Raw genomic sequence first — 27,807 nt, 5'->3', positions numbered from 1 at the left:
CTTTCTGCTTCCAGGACCTTATCAATTTTCTCCCACCACACTCTCTCTCTCTGTTTCCAGGATCTTGGCACTTAGGTTACTCAGTCACTAAAGGCAATAAGGTAAGACAAAGCAATCTCATGGGTAGGCTTAAATAAATAGCATACATGTATTATCCATTATATGGATAATACAGCACACTTTAGACATCCTAATAGATCACTCAATAAATCAGTGTCGGGGTTTAAATTGAAGAGCGTGCAAAAAGGAAACTAAGAAGGAAATAAAGAGGATCCTTGTGGTTGAATTAATTAATGATTTGAGAGGATGGAAGCCAGGGAACAGGACTGGAGAGTGTACACCCAGCTCAGTACAGCTTACCATGCTTTTCTCATATTCATCAGCACCAGGCAATGAATGGAGTATCTGTCTTCTTAATGCATGTGGGGATAAAATTAGCTGAAGGGAGTGCTTGAGGGAAGAGAAGGCGGGAGGGCATGGAGGTCACATAGTTCATTTCCATAGTAAATAACCTGAGAACCTGACCTGTTTCCATGCAAGGGTAAGCTCAAGCACTACAGCCAAGAAGGAGAGGAAACTCTCAGAGCCGGTAGTGGGGTATGACCAGACTTGATAGCTCACAACCAGCAGCTGAGAGAGATACCGTTCTGTTTTTATTACTCCCACCACAATATAAATAAATGAGGTCATGACTTACCAAGATAAAAAAATCAGTGTTCCCTCTCTGCTTCCCCCAAAAGCAGCCAATGGGGCTTGTTAACAGAGAATGAAGATGTAATATAGGCAGCAATCAGAGAGAGAAAAAGCAGTAAGGCAAATGCCTCAGATTCAAATCCCATTTCTGGGCATCCCAGAAGAATGAATGTAACTGCGTCTCATGCCACAGAAATGAGCACTGCCATCAAAACCATTGAAGTGTCTCATTCCTGACACTGTTTTGCAAATGTGTTAAACATTTGGATGTTTCACTTCAACACTTTCCACTGTTAAAAAAAGACAGGCTATTTTATTGTTACAGGTAAAATCTAGTTTCGCTATAAAAACAGAAATTTTTTTCTTCAGAAAAGCTAAGTTATTGCCCAGGGCACATACTGTGTGGAAATTTACAGTGTGATCCAACAGTGAGCTGGGAGCAAAACCCCTTCTGGATAATTACACGTGAACAAGCATACCACACAGCCCAAGCAACTTCAGAAGAGCCACAACACTTAGCTTTTGATCAATGTAGAGTTTACTCAGACCAGCTGTGGACCCTTGCTTCACCCGGTTAAAGATCATTACAGCATGGTAACATGGGATGCCTGATGTGCTCAACTGTACCCAGAATCCTCGGGGGTTTTGTAGTACTGCTGTTGTCTGAGGTCTGGGACAAGGTCATACGCACACAGAGTTCTTTTCTGTGTGCTTCCTAGGCCAGGACTGTGGAAGAGTGTTCTCTCTTTTTTAGGCTCCAGAACTTTTTTGTGTTCAGTATCAGAAAAGACAAAGTGAAGTGTTTCATGATGGTTTAGGCCAGAGGGTCATAAGTAAGGCAGAGAGGAGGGGGGAAGGACATGAAGAATGAAAAAAAGAAGTAGGGGAAAAAAATTGAATATCAGAAAGGATGAGTAAAAGCTGAAGCCCAAAGAGTTGGCGTCTATACAGATAAGCACCCCTCTCTTGGCCTGATTGATATGCACATGGGCCTGAGGCCACATTCAGGGACTGCCCACAAGAATACAACTTCTGTATTTCCCATGTTAGACAATGATAGAACTGATGATCACTTCTGCATTCAAGGTCCAATGCAGCAGGGCGCAACTCATGGTCTGTTACTCTTAGGCTTAATTTCCATATATGGGGGGTGGGGAGGAAGCAGCCTGCTTTCTGTTCACTGTTGTCCAACCTTCCTCTGAATTAAATAATTCATTTTCTGGAGTAACGCTGCAGTTGTTACATTTATTATTAGAAGGGAGCTTCACTGAGGTAACTCTCAGTAGCACTAGCAGGCAACAGTTCCTAGCAGTGGAAGCCCTGATAGCCATTGCAATGAAGGCATGTTTTTCGCCACATACACACTTGATTATTACTTGCACTCTTTAGCCTCCTTGGGTCCCATGCCCAAACCTAAGCATGCCACCTAAGTAACGAGTCTTGGCTGATGGGCTGGATGAGGCTCACAGGAGTTCCTGGGAATTGTTACAAGCCCCATGGTAGGCACTGCTCCTGATCTATCCAATCAGGGAAACAGCAGTGCAGAGGCTCCATTACAGGGGTAGTCAGTAGGCGGACTGTGGGCCCAAACCAGACCACCAGATGCTTCTGAATGGACTCCAACTTCTTTTTATTTACTTATTAATTATTATTATTATTATTTATTATTAACTTTATTATCTTCTCTGGAGTCTAGACCTTGACTATACCTTGACCAAAAATTCTGGACTTTGACAAAAAATATGTGACTACCCTGGTTTGGGGTATTTGGGAGAGGAGAAAAAGGAGATTATGGAATGATTGCGGGGGCCCGCAGTGGAGAGGCAGATACTCCCTGCAAATGGAAGGGGCGGAGGGACAGGAAGGGAGGTACTGAGACTTAGCAGGGGAGGAGAGACAGCTGGCTCCAGAGTGGGAAGAGAGTTCTGGGGGTTCCTACCTGCTTCCAGGTCTGTTCCAGACCCTCTGGGTCCCACTCCCTGCTCCCCTGCAAGCTCCTGAGAGCTGTGGTGGCTGCTCCAACCTCTCTGGATCCCCCTCTCACCGCTGCTCCCTCCCCCACAGGCATGTGAGAGTTTACACAGGGGCACTAGCCCCCTTGACTCTGGTTCTGCCTTCCCTGGCATAAGCGGTAATCTGGGCCCTGGGCTCTAGGACCCTGCAAGGTGGAAGGGTCCCAGAGCTTTGGCTGCAGCCCAAGCCTGAATGTCTACACTGCAATTAAACAGTCCCTTTGCCTGAGTCCCATGAGCCTTAGTTAGCTGCCATGGGCCAATGTGGGGTTTAATTGCAGTATAGACATATCCATAGGGACACTCAAAGCAGCACTAGAAAAGATACAATAGGGAACAAACCTGAAAAGGCAGAACTGGATGACCCAAAAGTTATTTTCATCTCTGGCTTCTTTAATTCTGTGAAACAGACAAGCCTTAAAATTCCTCCTTAGCACCCTTCTCCTCCTGGCTGATGCCCACAGACACGTGCAGGTGGGGTTTCAATCACCTACCTGAACCCTTGCTACAGAGGATTTCAATGATCACTGACCTGTTCCACTCGGATCTCAAATTCCCCATTCACCTTCTTCCCCTGGAAATACTTGGCCCTGAGGAGGGAGAGAGGGAGGGGGAGAAAGAGAGAGAGGGACTTGGTTAAAAAGGCTGCAGTTCATGATTACTTATTTATTTGTTAGCTACTGTTTTGCTGCTGTTTTCCCTTTTTGTTGAAGGATTTCCAGATGGTTCACAACATGTTTTACTAATTCCCATTTTCCCTTGACTTTCTGTTCTCCAAGAGGAATCTGCCAAACCAGATGAAAAATCACACTGGAAATTTCCTTGAAGGCTTGGGAGGGTTTTTTTTTAGACTGAGAAAATAATTATCTCCCTGCACCTTACAGAACAACAGTAATAATCAATGACAAGACCAGTTTGTATGTATTCTCTATCCTGGGGACGGAGGCTATGACAGAGGGAGGCTAAATCTATCATGTGACAAAGAATCAGAGTCAATTTTCTTCCAACACTGAACAAGGAACTTAATCAGCATAATGAAAGCCATATTAAGCCTGTCTTTCTCTCTCTCTGCTTCACTGTAGAGCTTGTGTTAGACAATTTCCCAGCCCTATCTGGTCAGCTTCATGCAACTGATTTAAAGAAACAGTATATATATCCTCAAAATGTAAATAAGGATAAATTTCTTCAAAATTGTGAAACCAGATTTGCATCAGAGTCACTGAAAAAAAAGTCTCTCTCATATACTTCCTCTCAACTCTGCTAAAAGCCACAGCCATTGAATATACAACAGGGTAAAATAGATGGATGTTACTGCTCAAATGGAGGGACTGATAGTGCAATGAGAACCAGCTATAGGGCAAGTATATGCTTTTTAAGCCATTCTCTTCTATACAGAGCTGATCAGGAAATTTCTAACAGAAGTTATTTTCCAATCAGAAAATAGGGTTTCATCAACATCAACATTTTTTCTCAAAAACTATTGACTTAGATGACTACTTCTTAGTATTTTCAAAAATTTCCTAAATAGAAAATTTCAGGACCCTCACTACCCCGAAATATTGATTTGTTTTCATTTCAGAACAAGTGGGGGGAGCTCCCCCTGCCATTGTATTACTATTTCCCAATTTTTGCCAGTTGGAAAACAGCAACAAAGTGCAGGAAACAGTTAAATATTGGAAAAGACGGTTACTCACCTTTGTAACTGTTGTTCTTCGAGATGTGTTGCTCACATCCATTCCAGTTAGGTGTGCGCGCCGCGCGTGCACGTTCGTCGGAAACTTTTTACCCTAGCAACTCCAGTGGGCCGGCAGGTCGCCCCCTAGAGTGGCGCCGCCATGGCACCTGATATATACCCCTGCCGGCCCACCCACTCCTCAGTTCCTTCTTGCCGGCTACTCCGACAGTGGGGAAGGAGGGCGGGTGTGGAATGGATGTGAGCAACACATCTCGAAGAACAACAGTTACAAAGGTGAGTAACCGTCTTTTCTTCTTCGAGTGATTGCTCACATCCATTCCAGTTAGGTGAATCCCAAGCCATACCTAGGCGGTGGGGTCGGAGTGAGAAGTAGCGGCATGGAGCACTGCACATCCGAAGGCTGCGTCCCCTCTGGACTGCTGGACCAGGGCGTAGTGGGAAGCAAAGGTGTGGACCGATGACCAGGTCGCTGCCCGACAGATTTCCTGGATGGGCACATGGGCGAGGAAAGCCAGCGATGACGCCTGCGCCCCGGTAGAGTGCGCAGTCACACGGCCCGTAGGAACATGAGCCAAGTAATAGCAGGTCCTGATACAGGACGTTACCCACGAGGATAACCTCTGCGAGGAAATGGGAAGCCCCTTAATGCGGTCCACTACTGCCACGAAAAGCTGGGGGGATTTGCGGAACGGTTTGGTCCTCTCCACATAAAACGCGAGAGCCCGACGGACATCTAGCGAGTGGAGTTGTTGCTCCCTGCGTGAAGAATGAGGTTTTGGGAAAAAAACTGGGAGGAAGATCTCCTGGTTGACGTGAAAGGCTGAGACCACCTTGGGGTGAAAGGCAGGGTGCGGTCTCAGCTGCACCTTATCTTTATGGAAGACTGTATACGGGGGATCTACCATGAGAGCCCGGAGTTCCGACACCCGTCTAGCTGAGGTAATAGCTACTAAAAAGGCAGTCTTCCAAGAAAGATAGAGCAGGGAGCACGTAGCTAACGGCTCAAAGGGGGGCCCCATGAGCCGAGACAACACCAGGTTAAGATCCCAGGTAGGGGCAGGGGGTCGGACATTAGGGTATAGACGTTCCAGCCCCTTAAGGAATCTAGACACCGTCGGGTGAGAGAAAACGGAGTGGCCATCCCCACCCGGGTGAAAGGTGGAGATAGCCGCCAGTGGACCCGCAGGGACGATATCGCCAGGCCCTGTTGCTTAAGGGACCAAATATAGTCCAAAATATTGGCCACCGAAACTTCCATCGGGAGGAGACCCTTCTCCACACACCAACAGGAGAAACGCTTCCACTTGGCCGAGTACGTCGCTCTAGTGGAAGGCTTCCTGCTGCCCAAGAGTACCTCACGTACCAGGGTGGAGCAGCGCAACTCGGAACTGGTCAGCCACGCAGGAGCCATGCTGCTAGGTGCAGCGACTGGAGGTCCGGGTGACAGAGAGTTCCGTGGTCCTGGGTGATCAGGTCCGGGTGAAGGGGCAGGGGAACTGGGTCGGCTATGGCCAGGTCCAGCAACATGGGGTACCAATGTTGCCTGGGCCACGCCGGGGCTACCATGATCACGCGGGCCCTGTCCCTGCGCACCTTCAGAAGGACCTTGTGGACCAGCGGGAACGGGGGGAACGCATAGAACAAGTGGGTCGTCCACGGAATAAGGAAGGCGTCCGCTATAGACCCGGGTTCCCGGCCCTGAAAGGAGCAGAACGCCTGGCATTTCCTGTTCCTCCTGGACGCGAAGAGGTCCACGCGGGGACAACCCCACCTCTGGAAAATCGAGAGGGTGACGTCCGGGCGGAGGGACCACTCGTGCGCGAGGAAGGATCTGCTCAGGCGGTCCACCAGCGTGTTCTGTACTCCGGGGAGGAAGGAAGCCGTGAGGTGAATGGAGTGGGCTATACAAAAGTCCCAGAGTCGCATCGCCTCATGACATAGGGGAGAGGATCTGGTTCCACCCTGCTTGTTGATATAGTACATGGTCGTCGTGTTGTCAGTAAATACTGCGACACAACAACCCCGAAGCTGGTGACAGAATGTTTGACAAGCAAGGCGGACCGCTCTCAACTCCCGCATGTTGATATGTAGCTCCACCTCCTGTGGGGACCACAGGCCCTGTGTCCTCAGGGTTCCCAGGTGGGCCCCCCAGCCGAGATCTGAGGCATCCGTCGTTAGGGACACCGAGGGCTGGGGTGGGTGGAATGGGAGCCCCGCACACATGACGAACTGGTCTAGCCACCAACTGAGAGAATCCAACACCCCCTAGGGGATTGTGATCAGCATGTCTAGTGACTGCCTTGCCGGCCGGTAATGTGCGATGAGCCAAGACTGGAGGGGCCTCATGCGGAGCCGTGCATACCCGGTCACAAACGTGCAGGCTGCCATATGGCCTAACAGGGTTAGGCATGTCCGTATCGATGTCAGGGGGGCTGCCCGCAAGCGCTGAACGATCGCCGACAACGACTGGAACCTGGGCAACGGCAGAAGGGCCCTGGCCACGGTGGAGTCCAGGACGGCCCCAATGAACTCCACCCTCTGCGAGGGGAGCAGGGTGGACTTGTCCACATTGATCATGAGGCCCAAGGTAGCAAACAGGCCGGTGATCCTGCGAACGTGGCTCCGGACCTGCAGCTCCGACGTGCCCCGAATTAACCAATCGTCGAGGTAAGGGAACACGTGAATGCGACTGTGCCGAAGATGTGCCACAACGACAGCCATGCATTTTGTGAATACCCTCGGAGCCGTAGAAAGGCCAAATGGGAGGACCGCAAATTGGTAGTGATGGCGGTCGACCACGAACAGAAGGAAACGTCTGTGGTGTGGCCATATGGCAATATGAAAATAAGCGTCCTGCATGTCGAGGGCGGCATACCAGTCTCCAGGATCCAGGGATGGGATAATGGTCCCCAGGGATACCATGCGGAACTTCAACTTTACTAGATATTTGTTGAGCTCTCGCAGGTCGAGGATAGGCCTGAGGCCTCCCTTGGCCTTGGGGATCAGAAAGTAGCGGGAATAAAACCCCTTGCCTCTCTCGTTCTCCGGAACCGCCTCTATAGCTCCTTTGTCGAGGAGCGTCTGTACCTCCTGGCGGAGGAATTGCTCGTGAGAGGGGTCCCTGAAGAGGGACGAGGGTGGGGGGCGGGAGGGAGGAAAAGATACAAACTGCAGACGGTATCCCGTCTGCACCGTGCGTAAGACCCAGCGGTCGGATGTTATCCGGGACCACTCCTGGAGGAAAAACGAAAGGCGGTTGGAAAACGGGGGGGAAGGATCCATGGGGGATACTGGTATTACACCCTCGGGTGCACCTTCAAAATGAAGGTTTGGGTCCAGGTGGGGCTTTAGAGGAGCTTTTGTTTTGCCCCCCTTGATTGCCCGACGGCCTGCGCCTGCCATTTCTGCCGCAGCGCCTATTAAGGTCCTGCCGCTGGCGGAACTGGGGGTACGGCCGACGCTGCTGCTGTTGCTGTGGCCGGACGGGTCTGCGTTGCGTCCCAGGCGTGTGCATACCAAGGGAGCGCATAATGACCCGGTTGTCCTTAAGACTTTTCAGTCTGGGGTCTTTCTTCTCCGAGAACAGGCCCTGGCCTTCGAACGGGAGGTCCTGGATGGTGTATTGGAGCTCCGGTGGAAGGCCAGAAACCTGAAGCCAGGAGATGCGGCGCATCGTCACCCCCGAGGCGAGGGTACGGGCAGCCGAGTCTGCAGCGTCCAAGGAGGCCTGCAACGAGGTTCGTGCAACCTTCTTGCCCTCGTCAAGAATCGCCGCAAATTCTTGACGCGCCTCCTGTGGCAGCAGCTCTTTGAACTTATCCGCTGCCACCCAAGAGTTAAATGCATAGCGGCTAAGAAGGGCTTGCTGATTGGAAACCCTGAGCTGAAGGGCCCCAGCCGAATAAACCTTGCGGCCGAGGAGGTCCATACGCCTGGCCTCCTTGGATTTGGGGGCTGGGGCTTCCTGCCCATGACGCTCCCTCTCGTTCACCGACTGTACCACCAGGGAGCATGGTGTCGGGTGGATATGGAGGTACTCATAGCCCTTGGAGGGGGCCATGTACTTCCTTTCGACGCCCCATGCAGTAGGGGGGATGGAGGCCGGCGATTGCCAGATCGTATTGGCGTTGGCCTGGATCGTCCGAATGAAGGGCAGGGCGACCCTGGTGGGAGCATCGGAGGAGAGGATGCTGACGACGAGGTCCTCGATCTCAGAGACCTCCTCAGCTTGCAGGCTCTGATTCTGTGCTACGCGCCTGAGGAGGTCCTGATGTGCCCTGAGATCTAGCGGAGGAGGGCTATTAGAGGAAGTGCCAGCCACCACCTCATCGGGAGAAGACGATGAGGAGACCCCCGGCAAGAGAGTGTCCAGCGGGGGGTCCGCCTCAGCCCTCGCCTCTGGCTCAGGAGGAAGATCAGGGTCCTGTTGCTTTGACCCATCCTCCCCGTCCGGGGAGGGAGGCGGGCGAGACAACGACGCCTCCGGCGCCCTGTGCTCTGCCGTTGCAGGCCTAGGAGGAAGCTGTTGGGGGCCCTGGGCTTGATGGTATGCCCAGGGTGTCCAGAACCCCCACTGCTGCGGACCCTGGTCCTGTTGCGGAGGGTCTTGAAAAAGGGCCGCTTGTCTGTCAGTGCCCAGCGCATATACACTGTCCGCCTGCGATGACACCGACGGCTGTCTGGAAGGCCATGGAGGGGCCGACCGCGGCTGGTAAGAGTCTCCGTGTCCTGGCGCCGAAGATGTTCTCGGTGCCGGGGAGCGGTACCGGGAGTCATACCGGTGCCGGGATCGGGACCGGGGTCTGTCTTGGACTCGGTGCCGGGATCGGGACCGGTACCGGCCACTGACTCGGTGCCGGGATCGGGACCGGGACCTGCCACCGACGCGGTGTCGGGAGGTCGACCGGGACCGGGACCTGCCACCAGCTCGGTGCCGGGAGGTCGACCGGTGCACTGATCGACGGTGGGACTGGCTCCTAGAGTCCCGGTGCCGGTATCGGTGGCTGGAACCAGACCGTGACCGTCTGGAGGCCGATCGGTGCCGCGAGTACGACCGGTACCGCCGAGGGGAGCGGTGCCGGGACTGCGAGCGGTGGCGGGATCTTGAGCGACCATGGTGTCGGGACCTCGACAGCGAGCGTGAGTCCCGAGACGGCGCTGTCATCATAGGTTTGCCCCTGGACGCTACCCGCACCGGAGGTACCGGGGGTGGAGGCTGAGTTGACTCAGTCAGGGCAATGAGGTCCCGTGCCGAGGCGAAGGTGTCCGGCATCGATGGGACCAATAGCTCAACCCCAGATCTTATGGGGGAGCTCGGCGGGACTGGACTCGACTGACCCTCCGGGCCCGGAGTCGACGGTGCCGGTAGCGCCGCGGCAGATGTCGGTGCCGGGCGCTCCACTCGAGTCTGCCTGGATGGAGCTGCAGACCTCGAGGGTCTTGCTTCTGCACCCGGTGCCGGGGAGTCTTTCCGGTGCCGGCGCGATCCGGTGCCGGTGTCGAGATGACGGTCTGCGAAGCTGCCGGGTTGAGTGCCGCTTCCATGAGGAGAGTCCTAAGTCTCTGGTCTCTCTCCTTCTTTGTTCTAGGCTTAAAAGCCTTACAAATGCGGCACTTGTCCGATCTGTGCGATTCCCCCAGGCACTTTAGACACGCGTCGTGAGGGTCGCTGGTCGGCATCGGCTTCTTACAGGCAGCACATTGCTTGAAGCCCAGCGAACCAGGCATGAGCCCGGTGCCGGGTGCCGGGAAGGGCTACGGCCCAAACCGGCTAACAAATATCTACAATATTATTTACACTATTAACTATATAACTAACTACACTTAACTACTAATTACAACTATCAACCGTAGAACAAGGAGAGCTAGGGACGTGGAGGACAGCTATGCCGCGCTCCACAGTTCCAACGACCGACACGGCGGTAAGAAGGAACTGAGGAGCGGGTGGGCCGGCAGGGGTATATATCAGGTGCCATGGCGGCTCCACTCTAGGGGGCGACCTGCCGGCCCACTGGAGTTGCTAGGGTAAAAAGTTTCTGACGAACGTGCACGCGCGGCGCGCACACCTAACTGGAATGGATGTGAGCAATCACTCGAAGAAGAAGAGTTTGTTTCTTTATGAGAAGAAGTAACACTTCCAACACTTTGTTATTCAAGTGACAAAACTTTGGACAGAAAAAGATAATGAAGCAAAGTTAGGGAGAGGGGGAAGAGCCGGTTTTTCCCTATACCTTTTCAATGTTTTAAAAAAGCCCTTTCCCACACATTTTATTTCATTCCCTTTCGTGTTGTTGGAGTGGGGTGGGGGAAGAAATGGGAGGTGTGGGAAAAAAGTTTAAAAACAACCCACAAAGTTGTCCAAATTTAAAGAACCAAACTGACATTTGAAGTCTAAACAAAAGTTTATTTTGAAACGTGATTTTAAACAAAATGAAAGTTTTCATTTTGTTTAAAAAATTCCCATCAAAAGGTCCCGCTGTCAAAAAGGCTATTCATCAGCACAAAGTTTACCCTAACTATGAATTGAAGTTAGGTAGGGACAGTACATTAGCCAGGTGTGACTACTCCAACAGGCTCTTACAAATCCAAAAAAAGGAAAATGCAGGACTTTAGCTATCCCTAAGCCTCCTTGAAGTCATGAGAGTTGGATGAAAAAAAAGTCAGACACAATGCCACCGCTTTGGCAACAAGAGTTACAGCGAGTGCACCTAAGTTCATCCTGGTTCTAGAGCTATAACTGGGTCTAACGGTATTTCCCATTTTTACATGTAGAGAATTATCGCTATAACCAGCAGTCTCAAAAGCCAAGATAAACTTAGTGTGCCCACAGGAACTGGTTTGAAGTCTGAGGCATGGCATTCAGTGATACACGCATATTTTTTCTTTGAAACAGAAGATCATCACAGTGTATATGCATCACTCACATTTATGAAACAAACTTCCTCCCTCTGATGACCCCTCCACTCTGCTGACCTGCTGGTTCCTAACTCATTGGTGTCGCTTCGGTCCTACTCACTCACAGTGAAGGCTGATCATCCACACTCTTTCATCCATTACAGATGAAGCAATGAGACTTCTACTGCTTAGTCCAGGAAATTAGCCTTCACAGTAAAAATTATAAAACCCTCTCCCTACTGCTACAATACAGACTCTGTTCCCAAATAGTCATGTATGGGGCACCACCATCATGTGGACCCAGGGTATAAGTACAAGGCATCTTGATTAAGACACAGTAAGACCTTTGTTTCTGGACCCCATTTTCCACATGGCCTGGCTCATTCCAATGACACAGCTCACATTTTTTAAATGAAAGGATATATTTTCTTTCAAGGCAAACTCAGTGCTAAGCTGCTGTAGGGGTCTCTGAAGACTATAGGTGCTAAATAAATCAGAGATAAATGCATTGCTCTGTGCTCTATTCTGACACCGCACAGGGGAAGACTGAAACACCTGCTGCAAAATACGCTCAGATACAGATTCAATAATGCTTTTAATTTACACTTCGTGTTTCTGAGCCTTTGGGAAGTAGAGGCCACCACACTGAGTGGGGAAGAGATATTAGTCTCACCCTGGAGCCCCTGAAGTTTCAACCAAGCAGAAATTATTTACACTATGGAAGTACCTGTAGGCCACGTTCATGGTCACAGCCCCATTGCACTAGACAACGCATCAACACACAGCATGAAACAGGTCCTGTCCCAAAGAACATACAACAGACAAAGGTGGGAGAAAGGAGGTTATACCTCCTTTGACAAAGGGGGAACTAGAGAGTGAGAGATTAAGGGCCAGATTTTCAAAAGCAATCATGACCAAGCAGGTCCTGTTGAGAGCTGCTAAGTCTTGCCCCCTCCTTTGCAAATCTGGCCATACAAGTGATTTGCTAAGGGTCACACCTGGATTTGAACCTAGATCTTGAGCCCCAATACCATGTCCTAACCATAGGATCCATCACAGGGCTTCCTTTTGTGCCTCAGCAATTCCACTCTTGTCTATCCAATGAAGTCACTTATGAACAATGCAAGGAATCTTTCGTTACCCTAGAGGCTGCGTGGGCTGCCTCAGTGTTCCCAGCCTACTGGCTTGAGAGATCAAAACAGGAATCACCTAAGTCATCCTGCCTCCCCCCCGTCCCATGTCAGCATGGATTACTGACCACTGGTCTAAGTGGCCAGCACTTTATTATAAAGTATGCAGGATGCTGACAGAGTCAGATTGCTGCATTATAATTAGGCTATGCAGGGTGTAGGTTGGGTGGTTTGGTTTCTGATCTCAGGAAATTAGCATGTAAACAGATATTTTGGATGGAAAGACTTGTAGGTCCATGCTAGCAGAACAAACCCTAGGGAGGATTTACAATGCTAAGAAACATTTGAATGCTGCAGCTCATGCAGGGGGGGAAAGGAAGTGCTATAATAATAGCTCAGTAGATGCCCTCTGCTTTTAAAAGAAGTTCCCCTTAGTGCATCTTTCTCTGTGGTTAGTGAGCTGCACACTTTTGGGACGCAATACATTTCCTGGATAAAAGGGCATTAGAAATACATTAAAAAAGCCCTCTGCTTTCTGCTCCAGCCCCAATGAGACTGAAATCTCACCTTCAGCCCCGTAATGGTAGAAACTTCAGATGCCTCCTCTCACAAATTTGTTTAGAAAGATTAAAAGCTCGCTTTTCAGAGAATCTGAGCATCCTCCCCTCTCCGTGACTGTGGTTTGCGGAAGCAAGTGCTCCATTCCCAGTCTGCTACATACACAGCACATCCTTTATGGGGACCAGAAGAAAAGGACTGGTTTTGAAAAGCATCAGCTCTCTGGTCCGTTTATATGTGTAAAGAGCATTTCGTGAGAAGCCGGCATGTAGTACTTGTGTCCCCATGTTCTTGTGAAGCTTTTATCAGAGTAAGGCTACAAAAGTTGCCTCAAAGGAGCCTGCTCACACAGTGGTATAAGCACCTCTCAGCCTGCTAAACATCAAGGGCTCAGTTCATCCCTGTGGTAGTACAGACACTGAAGGGAGGCAGCTTGCGCCTTGCCTCATTCAGGGGCTTCAGGAGCTCATATGGCCCCCAGTGCTGACTTAAATTGTGTTCCTGTTCTATTGGCCACCTGGGACGGTTGTCAATTTTGTAATATTTAAAAACCGGACATTCCAGCAAGAGTCCCAGAACCTGCCCTGCCCCACCTCTTCCCCCTGAGGCCCCACTCCCTGTTCACTCCTCTTTCCCCCTCCCTCCATTGCTCGCTGCTTTTGCCCTCTCCCCTCTCCCTGTGTGGGTCGGGTGGGACTCACCTGCAGAGCCGGGGCTGGGAGCTGCATCCGTCTGATGTAGGTAGGTGGCGGCCCTGACTGAATAAGAGCTGGCATAGATGATGACTCTGCCCCTCCCCACCTCCCTCGCCCGCAATAACTGGACTTCGGGTGTCCAGTGAGTAGATCTGACCGGACACCATCAGGTCCCCTTTTTGACTGGACTGTCTGGTCAAAAATCGGACATCTGGTCACCCTACCATCTGGATAGGCCCCCTTTGCCAGGGCTCCAATGGAGGTGGTGCTGGGGAATTCCCTGGAGGTTGAAGGTTATTCTTGTCCAGCAGCCCCTTTGTGCTGGCCTTGGAGAATCCATATCTGAATCAAGAGGAGCCATGGGGCAACCTTGAACTCAGCCACCAGATGTATAGTGGAGACTTCCAAGATCAGTAGAAAAAGGTCAAAATTCATAGGGGTCATTTTTTCCTAGGAATCTATAGGACTTTATGGTTAACCCTCTGAAAGTGAATTATAGTTAGGTATTTCCTTACTCCCATACACATTTCGCTTTACCTGATTACTTTTGTTTTTATATTAAAACAATTCCATAGGAGCAGTTGGTGTTCACTTCATCAACCAGTCAATATGCTCAAAATTGGAATCCTGGACGAGCCTTTACCCCCAAGGCTTGTTTCTTCCTTAAGTTTTTTCTTCCTTGTTGCTTTTATGTCCTGGAGAGAAAGTGCTTATAAGAACCACTTCAGTGAGCACTGCAGTGGTAGCCATAGGATTTGTGGTGTATGCAGATGGAAAGGGATGCTGCAGAGAACTTCCCATTTTCTTGACAGGTTGTAGAGCACTCCACGAAAAGGTTGAGATCCACTTGACATGCCTGGGTATACAGGATCATGCAGAGAATCCCAAAGGAGCTCTTGTTCACGTACAGTCTCAGCGGGCAGGATACCTGAACGTAACATACATGGCCAAATGCCAGGTTTGTTACCTGTCTTGAAAATGTTCTGGACATGGATGGAAGTATCCCATTTTCTACTTACGAAGGTTGAGATAGCATGAGTCAGAGTGTTGCAGGGGGAAGAGGGGAGCGGCAATTAGAAAACCTGAAGCTGTTTCAAAATGTCAGCTGGCTGAATGAGTGGGGTTATGTCCCATTTTGCGGCCTGTTAGAAGCACAGTATTTTGTGTTAAATGTATTTTATGGGGCTTCATCAGCTTATTTCACAGAATGGCTACTGCATTAAATAATTTACAAGGACAAGAAGAGATCAAGGAAATGTGCCTCAAGTTGTCTTGCAAGAGACCTCACTGGAGTTACCGTAAGAAATGTCCCTGTGATCTCTTGCAATTTCTGGAAGTAACTCAGCACTCAGCACCTATCATCTCAGCATGCCACCTGTGGAGAAGCCACACTCCCATGGCAGCTGGAGTCAACAGAATCATTGCTGGCTACATTTTGGGTTGAAGGCTAAAAGATTTGATGTGGCAGCAGCCCATGTGGGTGGAGCAGGTTCGTTATCTGGCAGGATATCCTTGCAAGACAGCCTGAGACATTCCTAGTGTTGCCTTTTCATTTAATTCAAAACAAATATTACCTCTGAACTAAAAAGCAGAGAGAGAATCCCAAACTATTGATCTGACTTTGCTTGCTTGCCCCAGTGCGATTTTTATCATGAAATAAAGTCCGTGTTGGTTACATTTTCCTACCATATCCTGGATGAGTTAGTGGTGTTGCTCCTTCAAGTGACCAGATAAGAGGCCAGCGAGGAGGAAGAGGAGCACTAAGTCCAGAGTCTGAATCCCATACCTATCTGCATGAATTCATGCACGCGTGGCACCATTGTGTTAGATCAGGGGTTGGCAACCTTTCAGCAGTGCTGTGCCGAGTCATCGTTTATTCACGCTGATTTAAGATTTCATGTGCCAGTAATACATTGTAACATTTTTAGAAGGTCTCTTTCTATAAGTCTATAATATATAACTAAACTATTGTTGTATGTAAAGTAAATAAGGTTTTTAAAATGTTTAAGAAGCTTCATTTAAAATTAAATTAAAATGCAGAGCCCCCCAGACCAGTGGCCAGGACCCAAGCAGTGTGAGTGCCACTGAAAATCAGCTCGCGCACCACCTTCGGCACACATGCCATAGGTTGCCTACCTGTTTTAGATGTATGCTTAGCCTATGAGAGTTGTTTGAGGATCTTCCTTCCCTGGAAGTGGAACTATGTTTCAAGTCAAACAGGGTGGGAGGTTTAACAGCTCCAAGCAAAAGAATTCATAAAGGATAGAGGACGGAGTGTCGCCATGTTTTATAAGCAAATTCCTGGGAGTCTTTCCATTAACTTCAATGAGTTTTGGATCAGCCTCGAACAGCATCCAAACCAACAAACTAAGATTAGCTTTACTGGCTGCCTGTTTCTTCTCACATTAGCTTCAGGATGCATTTCCTGCCCCACACTCCTAGCCTGCACTGGGGGCCTGAACAAAAACTGTGATGCAAGAACCACGGTGTGAGAAAAATGGAAAGAGGGGGAAAGTAAAAATGGAGGAAGAAAGAGGAGCAGGAGGAGGAACGAGGCGAGTGAATCCAATAGAAGACAAAAAGGATTAAATTATGGAATCTTCCAATTCCTTTCTTTGACATCCAAATACAAACAAAGATATCTCTTGAGTCTTTTGGGAGTCAAAGCATGTAATTTCCTCCAAGATCAAACCTGGAAAATGCCAGGTTACAACAACCCTCTTGATTGGATGAGGGTGGACCTCACGGAGTGAGGTTAGCCACTCAAAGAATTCCCTGTGTCAAAGGGCCTGGAGGCCTGGGTGATGCACAAGGCCCTCACTGTATGTCTGCATTGTCTCCTATGTAAAAGGGACTGGGACTGGGAAAAAGGAGACAGTTACCAAGATACTAGCAAGCAGGCTGCGGAATGCCCAGATACCCCTCCAGCCCCTATGACAATACAAAGGGAGTCAGTAGAGCATTTCTGTCGGTTTGCTTTTTTAATGGATAAAAATGAGCATGGCTTTCCCCTCTCTGGCCCAGCTCCCCACTTCTCCCAGATTAGAAATTTCCATCTACAAACGATACGGATTTCCAAGTTTGGTCAATTATTGATCACCCAAAGCCTTGTGCAAGAGGGAGGAAATGGTTACCCCAGGAGTTGAGTGCCTTGGGACAATCAGGTCTATTCTACACACCTGCTGCAATCTAGAGACCTTTATGTATTGCTCAGACATAGAAGGGATACGTTATTGTTTAATATTCACTGTGCAGTAAGACCTAGAGGCCCCTACTGAGATCAGGGTGCACCTGTCCTAGGTGCTGTACAAACACATAAGAAGAGAGGAGCTGATAATTTAAATAGATAAGACTGAATGGGAGAAAGGGTGAATTATTATCCCCATTTTACAGATGGGGAATGGAGGCACAGAAAGATTAAGTGACCTGTCCAAGGTCAGACAGGGAGTCAGTGGGAGAGGTGGGAAGAGATTTCCCATGTCCCAGGCTTGCATTTTATCCACAAGACCATTCTTTCCTGCATATTGTAAAATAATCCCTTTGGCATTTTTGTCTTCAGGGTTCATAGTGATCATCAGCAGTTCAGCAACACAAGATGGGCCCAGGCTGCTGCTACACAAAAACACTAGAGCCTTATAACCACAAACTAGCCATCATTGTCCCCTGAAAAAAATGAGTCTGCCAATGGATCTCCATCCACACTGGATCATCCCTGCCCTTTGGAATAGCAGAACAGTCTCTCTAATTAAGGAGTTTGTATAGTGCCCATCCCTGTAGTATCTAAGCACTTCCAACCACTCCCCCACCCTGATAAATTAAGATTCCTGCAACTCTGTCTGCCTCCTGCATCACTTATTGCTGATGAAACAGGGCTAACTAGAGACAATAGAATTCTTCAAGAGAAACTGGGTCAGTCATTAACTAATACTACACTTGATCTTGATCTTTGCATTTTTCCAAGGTTGTAAATATATGAAGGGTGCCTTGCTCTAGGTCTGATGCTCCCCAGTCTTTTCCCCCTGTCCTGCCCCCAAGGGCCAGCATCATAGCCATATTCCTTCAAGTCACAGAAAACTGGATGGGCCTCCTTCCGAGCTGCTGCTTAAATCAGCTTAGGTGCTGCTGTGACACATGAGGCAGCAAGTTTATTTTATGTACGATTTAAAATTGTACATTGCTAGCAAGTTTCCTTCTTGCTAAATCTAGATGGCAGAGCCTGGAGCTGTTTGGAGGGGTATCATTTTGTAAGGGTTCATGCAATACTCTATTCCACTTTTGCTTTGAAGTGAAGTGCATCTACAGCACCTTTGAGTGTTAGGAACAAGGGAACCAAAATAACTCAAAAGCAAAACTCAGCCAAAGCTGCTGTGTTTTAGGCACAAATAATATAAAAGCCTGGGTTCATTTGCAGGTCACTAAAAGGCTCACAAACCTTGAGAAACCTGGCTGAATTTCTCAGGTTCGCCGAGGTCTAGGCAAGACACTCTGAGGTTAAATACTATATATTTAAAAGGACTCTGGTAAGTCATTAAGGCCCCAAATTTGACTTGCATTAGCATGTTTGTAACCTGGTAGGGAATATTTGCCAGATTCCTAGTGTCTATTTTTGTAATACTACTTATCCTTTACATTTCTGTATCACCTTCCAACCAGAAGCACTGGATCCCACATTTCTTTATATATGCAATATAGAAATACAGACACATGATGGTGATATAAATAAGAAGCTGCATTGCTTTTTGGGTCAGATGTGATAACAAGGTCCCTGCTCACTTGTATTTGCTAACTATCCCATGTCACTTGCCAGAAAAATAGGTGTTTTGAAATGTATCATGTACATTTGACAGCCTCACCCGCACTCTGCCCATTATTCCATTACCTCTGGGATCACTACTATTCAAAGCCTCTATGCAATATTGAAATAGCTACTCTTTATTGATATCATATAATTTATCACATATATTATACCTATTCCCCCCAAAAGTGGAATTTTGTCTCCAAATAAGGGTTGGTGGGGCTGGCAGGCTCCCTACCCGGTTCCTCATGTCCCTGCAGCTCCTAGGGAGAGGGAAGGCAAGGGAGGCTCCGCGCACTGCCCCCGCCATGAGTTCCGGCTCCACTGCTCCCATTGGCTGGGAACCGCAGCCAATGGGAGCTGTGGGTGTGGCATCTGTGGGCGGGGGCAGTGTGAAGAGCCCCCTGGTCCCTCCACCTAGGGACATGTTGGCCACTTCCCCAAACCCCTGCCCCTGCCCTGAGCCATCTCCCACACCCAAACTGCCCCAGCAGTGGCAGGTACAGCTGGGTCAGGGGCTGCCTGATGTGCTTGGTCAGCCCCAGAGCCAGCCATACCGGCTGCTGCAGAAATCAAGAGTGTCACGGAAAAATCACCAAATCCGTGACTTCCGTGACCTCTGTGACAGACACGCAACCTTACATATGACATTCACAGAATGTTTCCAAATAGTAAATGTATTTGCAAAAAGAAAGGAACTAGTTTGCAAAGTGATTGGATTTACCAAATTCAATATTTGATTAACATTATTTGACCACTGGTAGTCCTGGACTAGTAACATATTTAAGGTTCAATATCCCATGGACCAGGACTAGAAATGGATTTTTGTAGCCCAGTAAACTGCAGCTGGTAATTTCCTCTTCCTAATGTGATCCAGCACTTTATTCCAAGCTCTGACAAGCCCTGCAAGCCTTATTTTGCAAAAATGTGTTATTTTAGATAGTTTGGAAGAGGGTTCAGTTATGAATAAATCATGATTTCTCTTCTCTTCTGAGTCCAGGAGTTTGGCGCCATTACGTTAAGACAGCCTGGCTTTAGAGATGGAGGGAAATGAAAAACAACAATTCAATTTTGTAACACTCACACTGTCCTTACTGGCTTTGTCCTGTGAAATATGGCACAAACTCTTGATGAGGTGGAAGGATTTTAAGCAAGAAAGAATGTAATTTTGATAGTATTGGACTAGCTTGAAATGGGGACAAAACACATCTATTGTTCTGAAAAGTGACATGGGATAGTTAGCAAATAGAAGTGAGCAGGGACCTTGTTACTACAGCTGGCACAAAAAGCAACGTTTTCATGGTACTTTATTAATGCACCAATGAGGTATGCACATGCATTTCCAAAATAAGCTGTTTAAACAAAGCATGAGGGTGGGGAAGTGAGTAAAACTTCACAGACAATGGGGGTTAACGATTCACAGGTCAAATCTTGTTTCAGCTTTGGAAAAAACCACTCCAGCAAGAGGGTGATTTGACTTAACACTGATCTGGGCAAGGAAGTTGCCGGAGGTGGGACACTTTCCTCCTGGATGAGGTCATGGTCCTGGATTTGGCTGATTTGTAGTAACATGGAGTTCTGCCACTCCATTTCCTCAAGTGTGTGTGTGTGTGTGTGCGCGTGTCTGTGTGTGTGTGTGAGAGAGAGAGAGAGAGAACGAATTCCCATTCCCTGGCAGCAAATATAGGTTTGCAGGATCTCTAAAAATGCATCTCTTCCAGGGCAGCAGATGCTTCCAAACAGATTGCTTGCCCAGCTCTAATCCTGTGGGGTGTATGGCTGGGACAGGGACCCTCAGTGAGAAAAAAGAATGGCATTTTCTCTGCTGTGGATGGAGAGCCATTGGCAGACTCATTGTTGCAGATGGCTAGTTTGTCAAAAAACAGAGCAACACAACTAGTGTCATGCCCCATCCCTGCACTAAGCAGAGTAAAGATACACTTCTTTGGGAGGTGCTGGAAGGGCATCTTGGAGAAAAATAGAAGCTCTTGTGCAAATTTTTGCCACCATATCAAAGGGAGAGTTGGGTCATTTTCCTGCCTCTGATGGAATCCACCCTTCTTTTGCTACAGCTACCGTATCCCTGCTAGAGTGGATTGAGTTATGTAGGACTCAAAAATATTTCAAGAGCAAATATTTAGCCTTTGAAACATGCCAGGGTACGCCAAGCGTCAGGTATTAGCAAAAGTTTGCAGATGAAGATAGCTGTGGATTCCCATAACGGGTCTTTACACCCTCCAGGCCATCACTACAAGATAAAGAAGTTCAGGGCTGTGCTGTAGTATGAATAGACTTAGCAGAGTTTTAAAGAAACAAATGATACTCTTTTCCAATTAAGTGCACTTAACATACTTAGACTATAAGCAATTTGCAGCAGGAACTGTTTTTGTTCTGTGTTTGCATAGTGCCTAACACAATGTGACCCGGGTCCATGACTGGGGCTCCTAGGTGCTCTGCAATACAAATAAGTTGCCTATCCAGCCATGTTGCCACCTTCTTGGGTTACAAGAAAGTGTTTTTGTTTTTAAAAAGGGAAATCAGTGGACAGATTCCCCAGTCTCCCACCCTTCCTATCTGAGAACGATGAGGCCTCATTACATGGGGTTTGTCCAGGTTATGGGGGAAAGTTTTGTGGTGGTTCCATGTCAAAATATTGATAGCTCTTTGCTTGTTGTTACTTATTTCTAGTGACTCTTTTCTGGTCCAGTTAACTCTTCCAGCACGAGGGAGGAGGAAGGAAAGGACCATTTATCAACCAAAAATGCTACAGAGTCAGATATTTTGGCAGGCAAAAAGGAGTTGAAAAGGTTTTAAATTTGATACCTCTTCAAAAATGAAATGAACAAAACAGTGGTAACAATAGGTTATTGTTCACGCTGAAGATTCTGGGAATAGTTCCATGTGTGAGGCAACCAGAGTGGTCAGCCAAAATCCCCAGACAGTCATCTTTTCTCAAGGAAAACACTGCTGCCAAAGGGCTCAGGTGGGGCAGGCTGAGCTGGTATTTCATGCATATTGATACTAGGAAGAAGAAATAGGTTACTCAGAATGGACAGCAGTATAACTGAGATCAGAATCGAGCCTAATCAACATTGTCTTTCAGTGTTATGGTCATTGGACCAGATTCTGATCTCAGTTATACTAGTGTAAATCCTGAGTGACCCACATGAATAAGATCAGAAACTAGCCCTCTTACTGTAAATGCTTCCAGGAAAGGCACAGATCTTACTATATTTTATAAAAACCCACGAACATTTGTGGAATATTGTGGAAACTTCTTTTGCTTGCAGCTTAGAATTCCAGATATTCTCTTCACAGGCCAGACACCTTCTAGCCTGGGTCCAACTCTTCCTCAGTTCTGTTTTAGGTGTTTTGAGCAGTCATCTTGGGGCGTGGGTTTATCCACAGAAGAACCAACCCTGATTAACTCACTCCCCAGCCTTAAATAGGATTTACATATGGCGAGAATCCGTTGTTTCTCAGTTTGATTCCCATCCCCTACTAGTGGAAAAATACCAGCAGTCCAAGATGGTGTCCAGTACCAGGTGACCCTGAAGTGTCAAAGCAGCACCCCAGGAAGCTTCTCAGAAAGGTGGGAGATTAGCATCTTCAAAGACCTATTTTTCTCCCTAATGGTTTATTGACTGACCAGCCAGACTGATTGCATTTTGTCTGGTGGGCGTTCCCAGGTGCAAACACTTTTGCAATTGATACATAATCAATATTCCTAACTTCAGATGCAGAAATGATACATGCATACAAATAGGACAATCACATTCAGTAAACCATTACCTTTCCAATGATCTCTCACATGACCCAGCTTGCATAAAACTTATCTTAGCTATGCCATATTCATATCATAACAATATTTCTATGAAGAATGTGGGGCCTAGTGCCACATCTTCCTCTTTGATTACATGGTTTGGGCTAAACAGCAGACTGCCCCCTAGGCCCCAGGTGCTAGTACTGTGTGTCAGACATGTTAACGGGTCCAACAGGGAGTTACATGAATGCTGTGGTAATGGACTACCCCCTGGTGGTGGTTCCTTGATATTGCAGGGAAGTTTAGCACAAGCCAGTGACTCAACTATTGAGCATATTGTTACACTTGAGAAAAAGCAGCAGGTGCATCGAGGTGGCAAATAAGTAAGAAAATACCAGTGACAACAGAAGGCAGCAGTGCCAAGTGGACCTGGGGGGGGGCGGGAGGGAAGGAAATCACTTCTTATAGAAATGGTAGCCAGCAAAGCCCTGTTTTTGCTAGATTCGCAGGAACACTAGATGCAATTACCATCCGACCAGAAACTTTCCTACTATGTTAAAAGGCCAGTTTCCAGGGGGAAAATTCCACTCATTTTCACTCTCTTTTCAGGTTGGATGAAGAATCCTGTATTAGTTACTGGTCTCAGCTGTTACACCTCCACCTTGATGCAAAATCCAAGCCCATTACTCGGGGAAAGGGGAGGATAGAGGATGGGAGAGGAGGGCAGTCCTTGCTTTGTAATGAATCCCCCCCTTTGAGACAAAAACAAGCCATGCTGTTAATGATGGGTCTGTAATGCACTTGTGTCTGCTGGGAAACAAGTGGAGACTAATGAAGGCCATTACACCTAAGATCTTGGTTTACATTTATAACAAGGGGACCAGAGGTAAAGCCAGCATTTGAGCCCTTCAGGAATGGTCCCGTGGATAGGGTGCTACTCTAGGACTCAGCAGACCTGGGCTTTGCTACAGATTTCCTGTGTGACTTTGGGCAAGTCACAGCCTCTCTGTGCTACAGTCCTCTATCTGCATAATGGGGATAATAGTCCTGCTCCATCTCAGAGGGCAGTTGTGGGTCTCCCACACACAGTAATAGGAGCCATAGAAGTACCTAAAATAGAAAAGGTTGTTGATGCTATTTAGGAACATCACAAAGCAGCCAAAAAGCTGCCCCTTGAAGGGCAACTAGGGATTCCCATGACACAAGGGGAAAGTCAGTGTGATTGGCTTCTTGGCACCCGCTTCCCCAAACAATGCAGCACAGAGGATGTTGCAGAAGTGGGGCCAGAGCAACCTCCTCACTATCTGCTTCTTTTGGTGCCAAAGGTGCACAATGGGAAGCAGGGCTGGACCACAGTGTCCTTACAGGTTAGCACAGTCCTTAGATAGATGGCTCCAGGATCTGAGAAACTGAAAGGCGACTTAGCCACAGATGCCTCCTCCTCTCCATCAGCCCAGCTGCACCATGCTCTGCTTCAACCAGCTCAATATTTTTATTCCCATTTTACAGCTAAGGAAAATGAGGCACAGTGAAGTGAAGTCATGTACCTTGGGTGAGTTAACACAGCAAGTCTGTGGCACAGCCAAGAATGTAAGTCAATGTGCCTCAGCTCCCAGATGTGTTCTTTAGCCACTGGGCAAGGTTTCCTCTCTGCTTTCAAGGATGGTATAGATGGGGGAAATACCAATTAAAGGAAGGGAGATCTCCTCTCACAAGGGGGGCATTTTAAATGAAAATCATTATGTATTGTGTAACGGGAAAAAAGGGAATTGTAAACGGAATGTAGTTCTCTAACTTTTGACCAGAGGATGATTCAATAACAACTAATCTATATTTTGCTGGTGAAAGAGAGAAGCTTTTGAGCTTACACAGAAGCTCTTCTTCAGGTCCCCAAATCTGTGTAAGCTCAAAAGCTTGTCTCCCTCATGAATAGAAGTTGGTCCAATAAAAGATACTAGCTCAGCCACCTTGCGTCTCTAACATCCTTGGACCAACATGTCTACAACAACACTGCAAACAATGTGTATTTTGACTGGACTTTAAGGGAAAATCTTGAATCGGTCACCTGTCAATGAAACATGACAACTGAAATCTGACAGGTTCTAGGAAGCAAAGACACATTTCACTCAAAGAGACTGTTGCTGTTAGAGAAACCTAGTTCAAGAGCATGGGTGGGCAAACTATGGCCTGTGGGCTGCGTCTGGCCCATCAGACCTTTTAATCAGTTCCTCGAGCTCCCACCGGGGAGCAGGGTCAGGGGCTTACCCCGCTCCGGCATGCCAGCTGGAGAACGGGGTTGGGGGTTTGCCCTACTCCGCGCATGCTGTGGCTCCTGGAAGCAGTGGCATGTCCTCCCTTTGGCTCCTACGCAGAGGATCAGCCAGGGGGCTCCACACTGCATGCTGCCCCTGCCCCAAGCACCAGCTCTGCAGTTCCCATTGGCCAGGAACTGCAGGGGTTGTGCCTGTGGATGGGGCAGTGTGCAGAGCCCTCTGGCCGTGCCTCTGCATAGGAGCCTTAGAGAGGATATGCCGCTGCTTCTGGGACTGCTTGAGGTAAGCTCTGCCTGGAGCCTGCACCCCTGCCCTTCTCCTGAATCCCAATCCCCTGCCCCAGCCCTGATCCACCTCCCACCTTCCGAACCCCTCAGTCCAGCCCGGAGCACCCTCCACTCCAAATCCCTCACCCCCAGCCCCATCCCAGAGCCCATACCCCCAGTTGGAGCCCTCACCCCTTGCTGTGCCCCAACCCCCAGTTTCACGAGCATTCATACAATTTCCATACCCAGATGTGGCTCTCAGGCCAAAAGTTTTGCCCACTCCTGTTTTAGAGATAAGCCCTTTATCAGAAGTCATTTAGATGGAATGTAGGTAATGAGATATTCCTTTAACTGGAGTTGAAAGTAAAATGATCTTGAAGGAACTTTGTGTAATCTTTATCTCTGGCATTTAAAAGGCAAAGAACAAGAAGGCAAAAGCAATTTAATCCTTGACCATCACTTCCAGGTTTCAGCTGGGAACTAAAGGGCAGAGGTTACGGGGGAGAGGATGAAATCCTGGAGGAAAGGCCATTTACAACTTTCCCTATGAGGGCTGAAGTGAACTAGTACAATGCAATCCCATAAAACCGAAATCTGGATATCCTAAATACTCTCATGTTCCCCAGGGTTATATTCTCCACTCCTGTAAGAGGGTCTTCAAAACCAGAGGGCAGTGAAGAGCTCCCTGGCAGCTGCCGAAGCTGGCTGGCAGTGGCCGATGTTTGATAACTTCCTGAAGGCTAGTACCAAGAAGCAGGCCACTCTCTGGATCTCCTGGCCAGCTTGCGAAGGCATACAGGCACTGAGAGAGGGATAAAAGCTCAGCTTCTCAGAGCCTTGGGACAAATGTGTAGTCATATAGCTTAATGCACTACTGGATGGTGCTCAGATATTATGGTGATGAATGTGGTAAAAAGTCTTTATAGAACAGAACAGTGAAAATGGGTGCTGGCAGGCTTTTCAGATCAGCCAATTTTCAAGGAAATGTCCTCCAATCAAATAGGCCAGCTCCCTTGCATTTAGAAGGATTCAGGTGTCTTCCAAGACTTCTTGAAAAAGTGTTGCCTTGGCAAATCTCACAGAAAAAGCCCTTTCTAATAACGTTTCCAGCAAATGATGTTTGCATAAGCATATCCTTTCGAGGCTTAGCTAAACCTCTGAACATTTTGCTGTTTGCTATCACGATTAGCAAGGAGGGGATGATCACTTGTTGTCTGTCTGTTTTTACTATTTTAATTACCTTTTGGTGAATGTAGATGTTGTGAAAGGCACTGCACTGACAGCCCTAGAGACAGATGTCTTCTCTTTATTCATAGAACAGGTGTAGCAAACACAATGGTGTTGTGCATGCCCGCCAAACCACACCACAATTTGCATTTATACCTTTATACAATGTGCCTTCAGGGACTAGGTCTAGGGGCAAAGGAGGAATTCAGTCTGTTCAGCACAGCCCTCTCTTTTGAGACTGTTAACAAGTCTGCTAATTAGTGCCAATGGACATTTTGCGCTAAGTATAGTAGGAAGAGGGCCTGAAACATAAACCCATGTATTAGAGGCCTGGTATGAGGCCTCAGGCCTCAACCTTTGCTGATATAAAGCAAAGTTAAGTTTTGAGCAAGAGGCTGGCCCTACCCACATAGACTGGCAAGAACAGGGATAATACTGCAGAAACATACATTCCTAAGTAGTGCTAGGTACAAGAATATATATACAAACACATTCCAATAGGGTGGTACCAGAATGCCTTGATACCAGCACATTCCCCAAAGATAACAGGAACACACTGACCCATCCTAAAGAGAAGGTCAGGATGACAGCACGATGGATAGAGATGTTTTGATCAAACCAACATGTACAAGACAATGGGTGGCACCCTGAGACGTCAAAGGCAATACGTAACTTGTTTGTGTTGGTGTATAAAGATGTATCTCAGAGGGAGTGTCTTTGGCCAGCCAAGGGGGCAGTGTAAAGCCCCACCACTAACAGGGCTGCATCCGTTGTCACGGGCATACATGTGCTAGTGTAAGTGTAGACATTGATCCAGAGAGTTAGGGCCGTGCTTTGTTGGCAATAAACCTGGCTGGATGCCGTCTTACCTTAATGGATCTTGTGGTTACTGGGCGTTTGGCTCGAGGTCTGCTGTGCCAGCTGTCTGCGCAGAGCTGGGACAGCACACAGAGAGAACACACACATATGCAGCCGAACATCTGACAACACTGAGAACTGAAGAGATCACCACATTTACGTTGTGCAGACCACCAAACAACCAGACCTTGGTCACCACTGACATGGACGGGTGACTTAGACACAAATTTATCTATATCCTATTGCTGATCTCCCGAGTCATGCAGTCCCTTACACCCCAGTAATACTGCTGTCATTACAGCAGTCAGTAGACATATGTGTGCTTACCAATCCGTGTGAGCATCATCAATCACCAAAAGGATCTTGGGTTTCTGAGCTACAGGAGCAGGGCTTGCCGAGTGCTCCATCAGTCCTGCAGCTGCTTGTGTGGTCTGCTTCATGGCACTGGAGATGGAACTGAAGATACTGGTTCCAGAAGAAGAAGAGGGTGATGGCTGAGATGGCTGCTGCTGTTGCTTCCTCTCAGTTGCTGGAGAACCTGGAGAGCTAGTGGAGTTATCAGGACGCTGCAGATCCATCATATAGCCGTTGGGCAAGTTGGCCACAAAGCTACTATCCGAGAGGCGCCTTCGGAGGAAATTCATTGCTGAAGCTCAGGATGGAGAATTTCTCCACAATGCGAGCAAGACAAAATAACTATATCCCACAGTCCAGAGGGGCTTTTGGAGTCACTATAGCTTAGTCCAGAGAGAGATGTTGTCACCCCTGAAATTATGTTTGCGGAAGAAGTAGGAATAGACCTTTTTTCCTGTGGAAGAACAAGAGACACTTGTGTGAGATGCAGATAAATTGTTTCATATTAGAACAACTCACTGAGCCTTTAAGTGGAGAAGGGTCATTACTTTATATGCAGGATATCCTACACCAACTTGCTAGCAAGGCACATA

The 27,807-nt window shown here is 48.0% G+C and overlaps 1 protein-coding gene across 2 annotated transcripts in view; it reads right to left on the bottom strand.

Moving 5' to 3' along the window:
* The window catches only part of SYN3 (synapsin III), a 291,194-nt gene that overhangs the window by 235,834 nt on the left and 27,553 nt on the right, over positions 1–27,807 (bottom strand). For both annotated transcript variants that reach the window (XM_050926612.1, XM_050926622.1), the window contains exons 2-3: positions 27,188–27,668; positions 3,238–3,295 (exon numbers count right to left, since the gene is read on the bottom strand). In XM_050926612.1, the coding sequence (XP_050782569.1) occupies positions 3,238–3,295; positions 27,188–27,504 (375 nt within the window). In that variant the 5' untranslated portion in view covers positions 27,505–27,668. The remainder of the gene's footprint in view (positions 1–3,237; positions 3,296–27,187; positions 27,669–27,807) is intronic.

The sequence above is a fragment of the Gopherus flavomarginatus genome, chromosome 1 (genome assembly GCF_025201925.1).
Source record: "Gopherus flavomarginatus isolate rGopFla2 chromosome 1, rGopFla2.mat.asm, whole genome shotgun sequence".
NCBI lineage: Eukaryota > Metazoa > Chordata > Testudines > Testudinidae > Gopherus > Gopherus flavomarginatus.
This window is presented reverse-complemented; position numbering and strand designations above follow the sequence as displayed.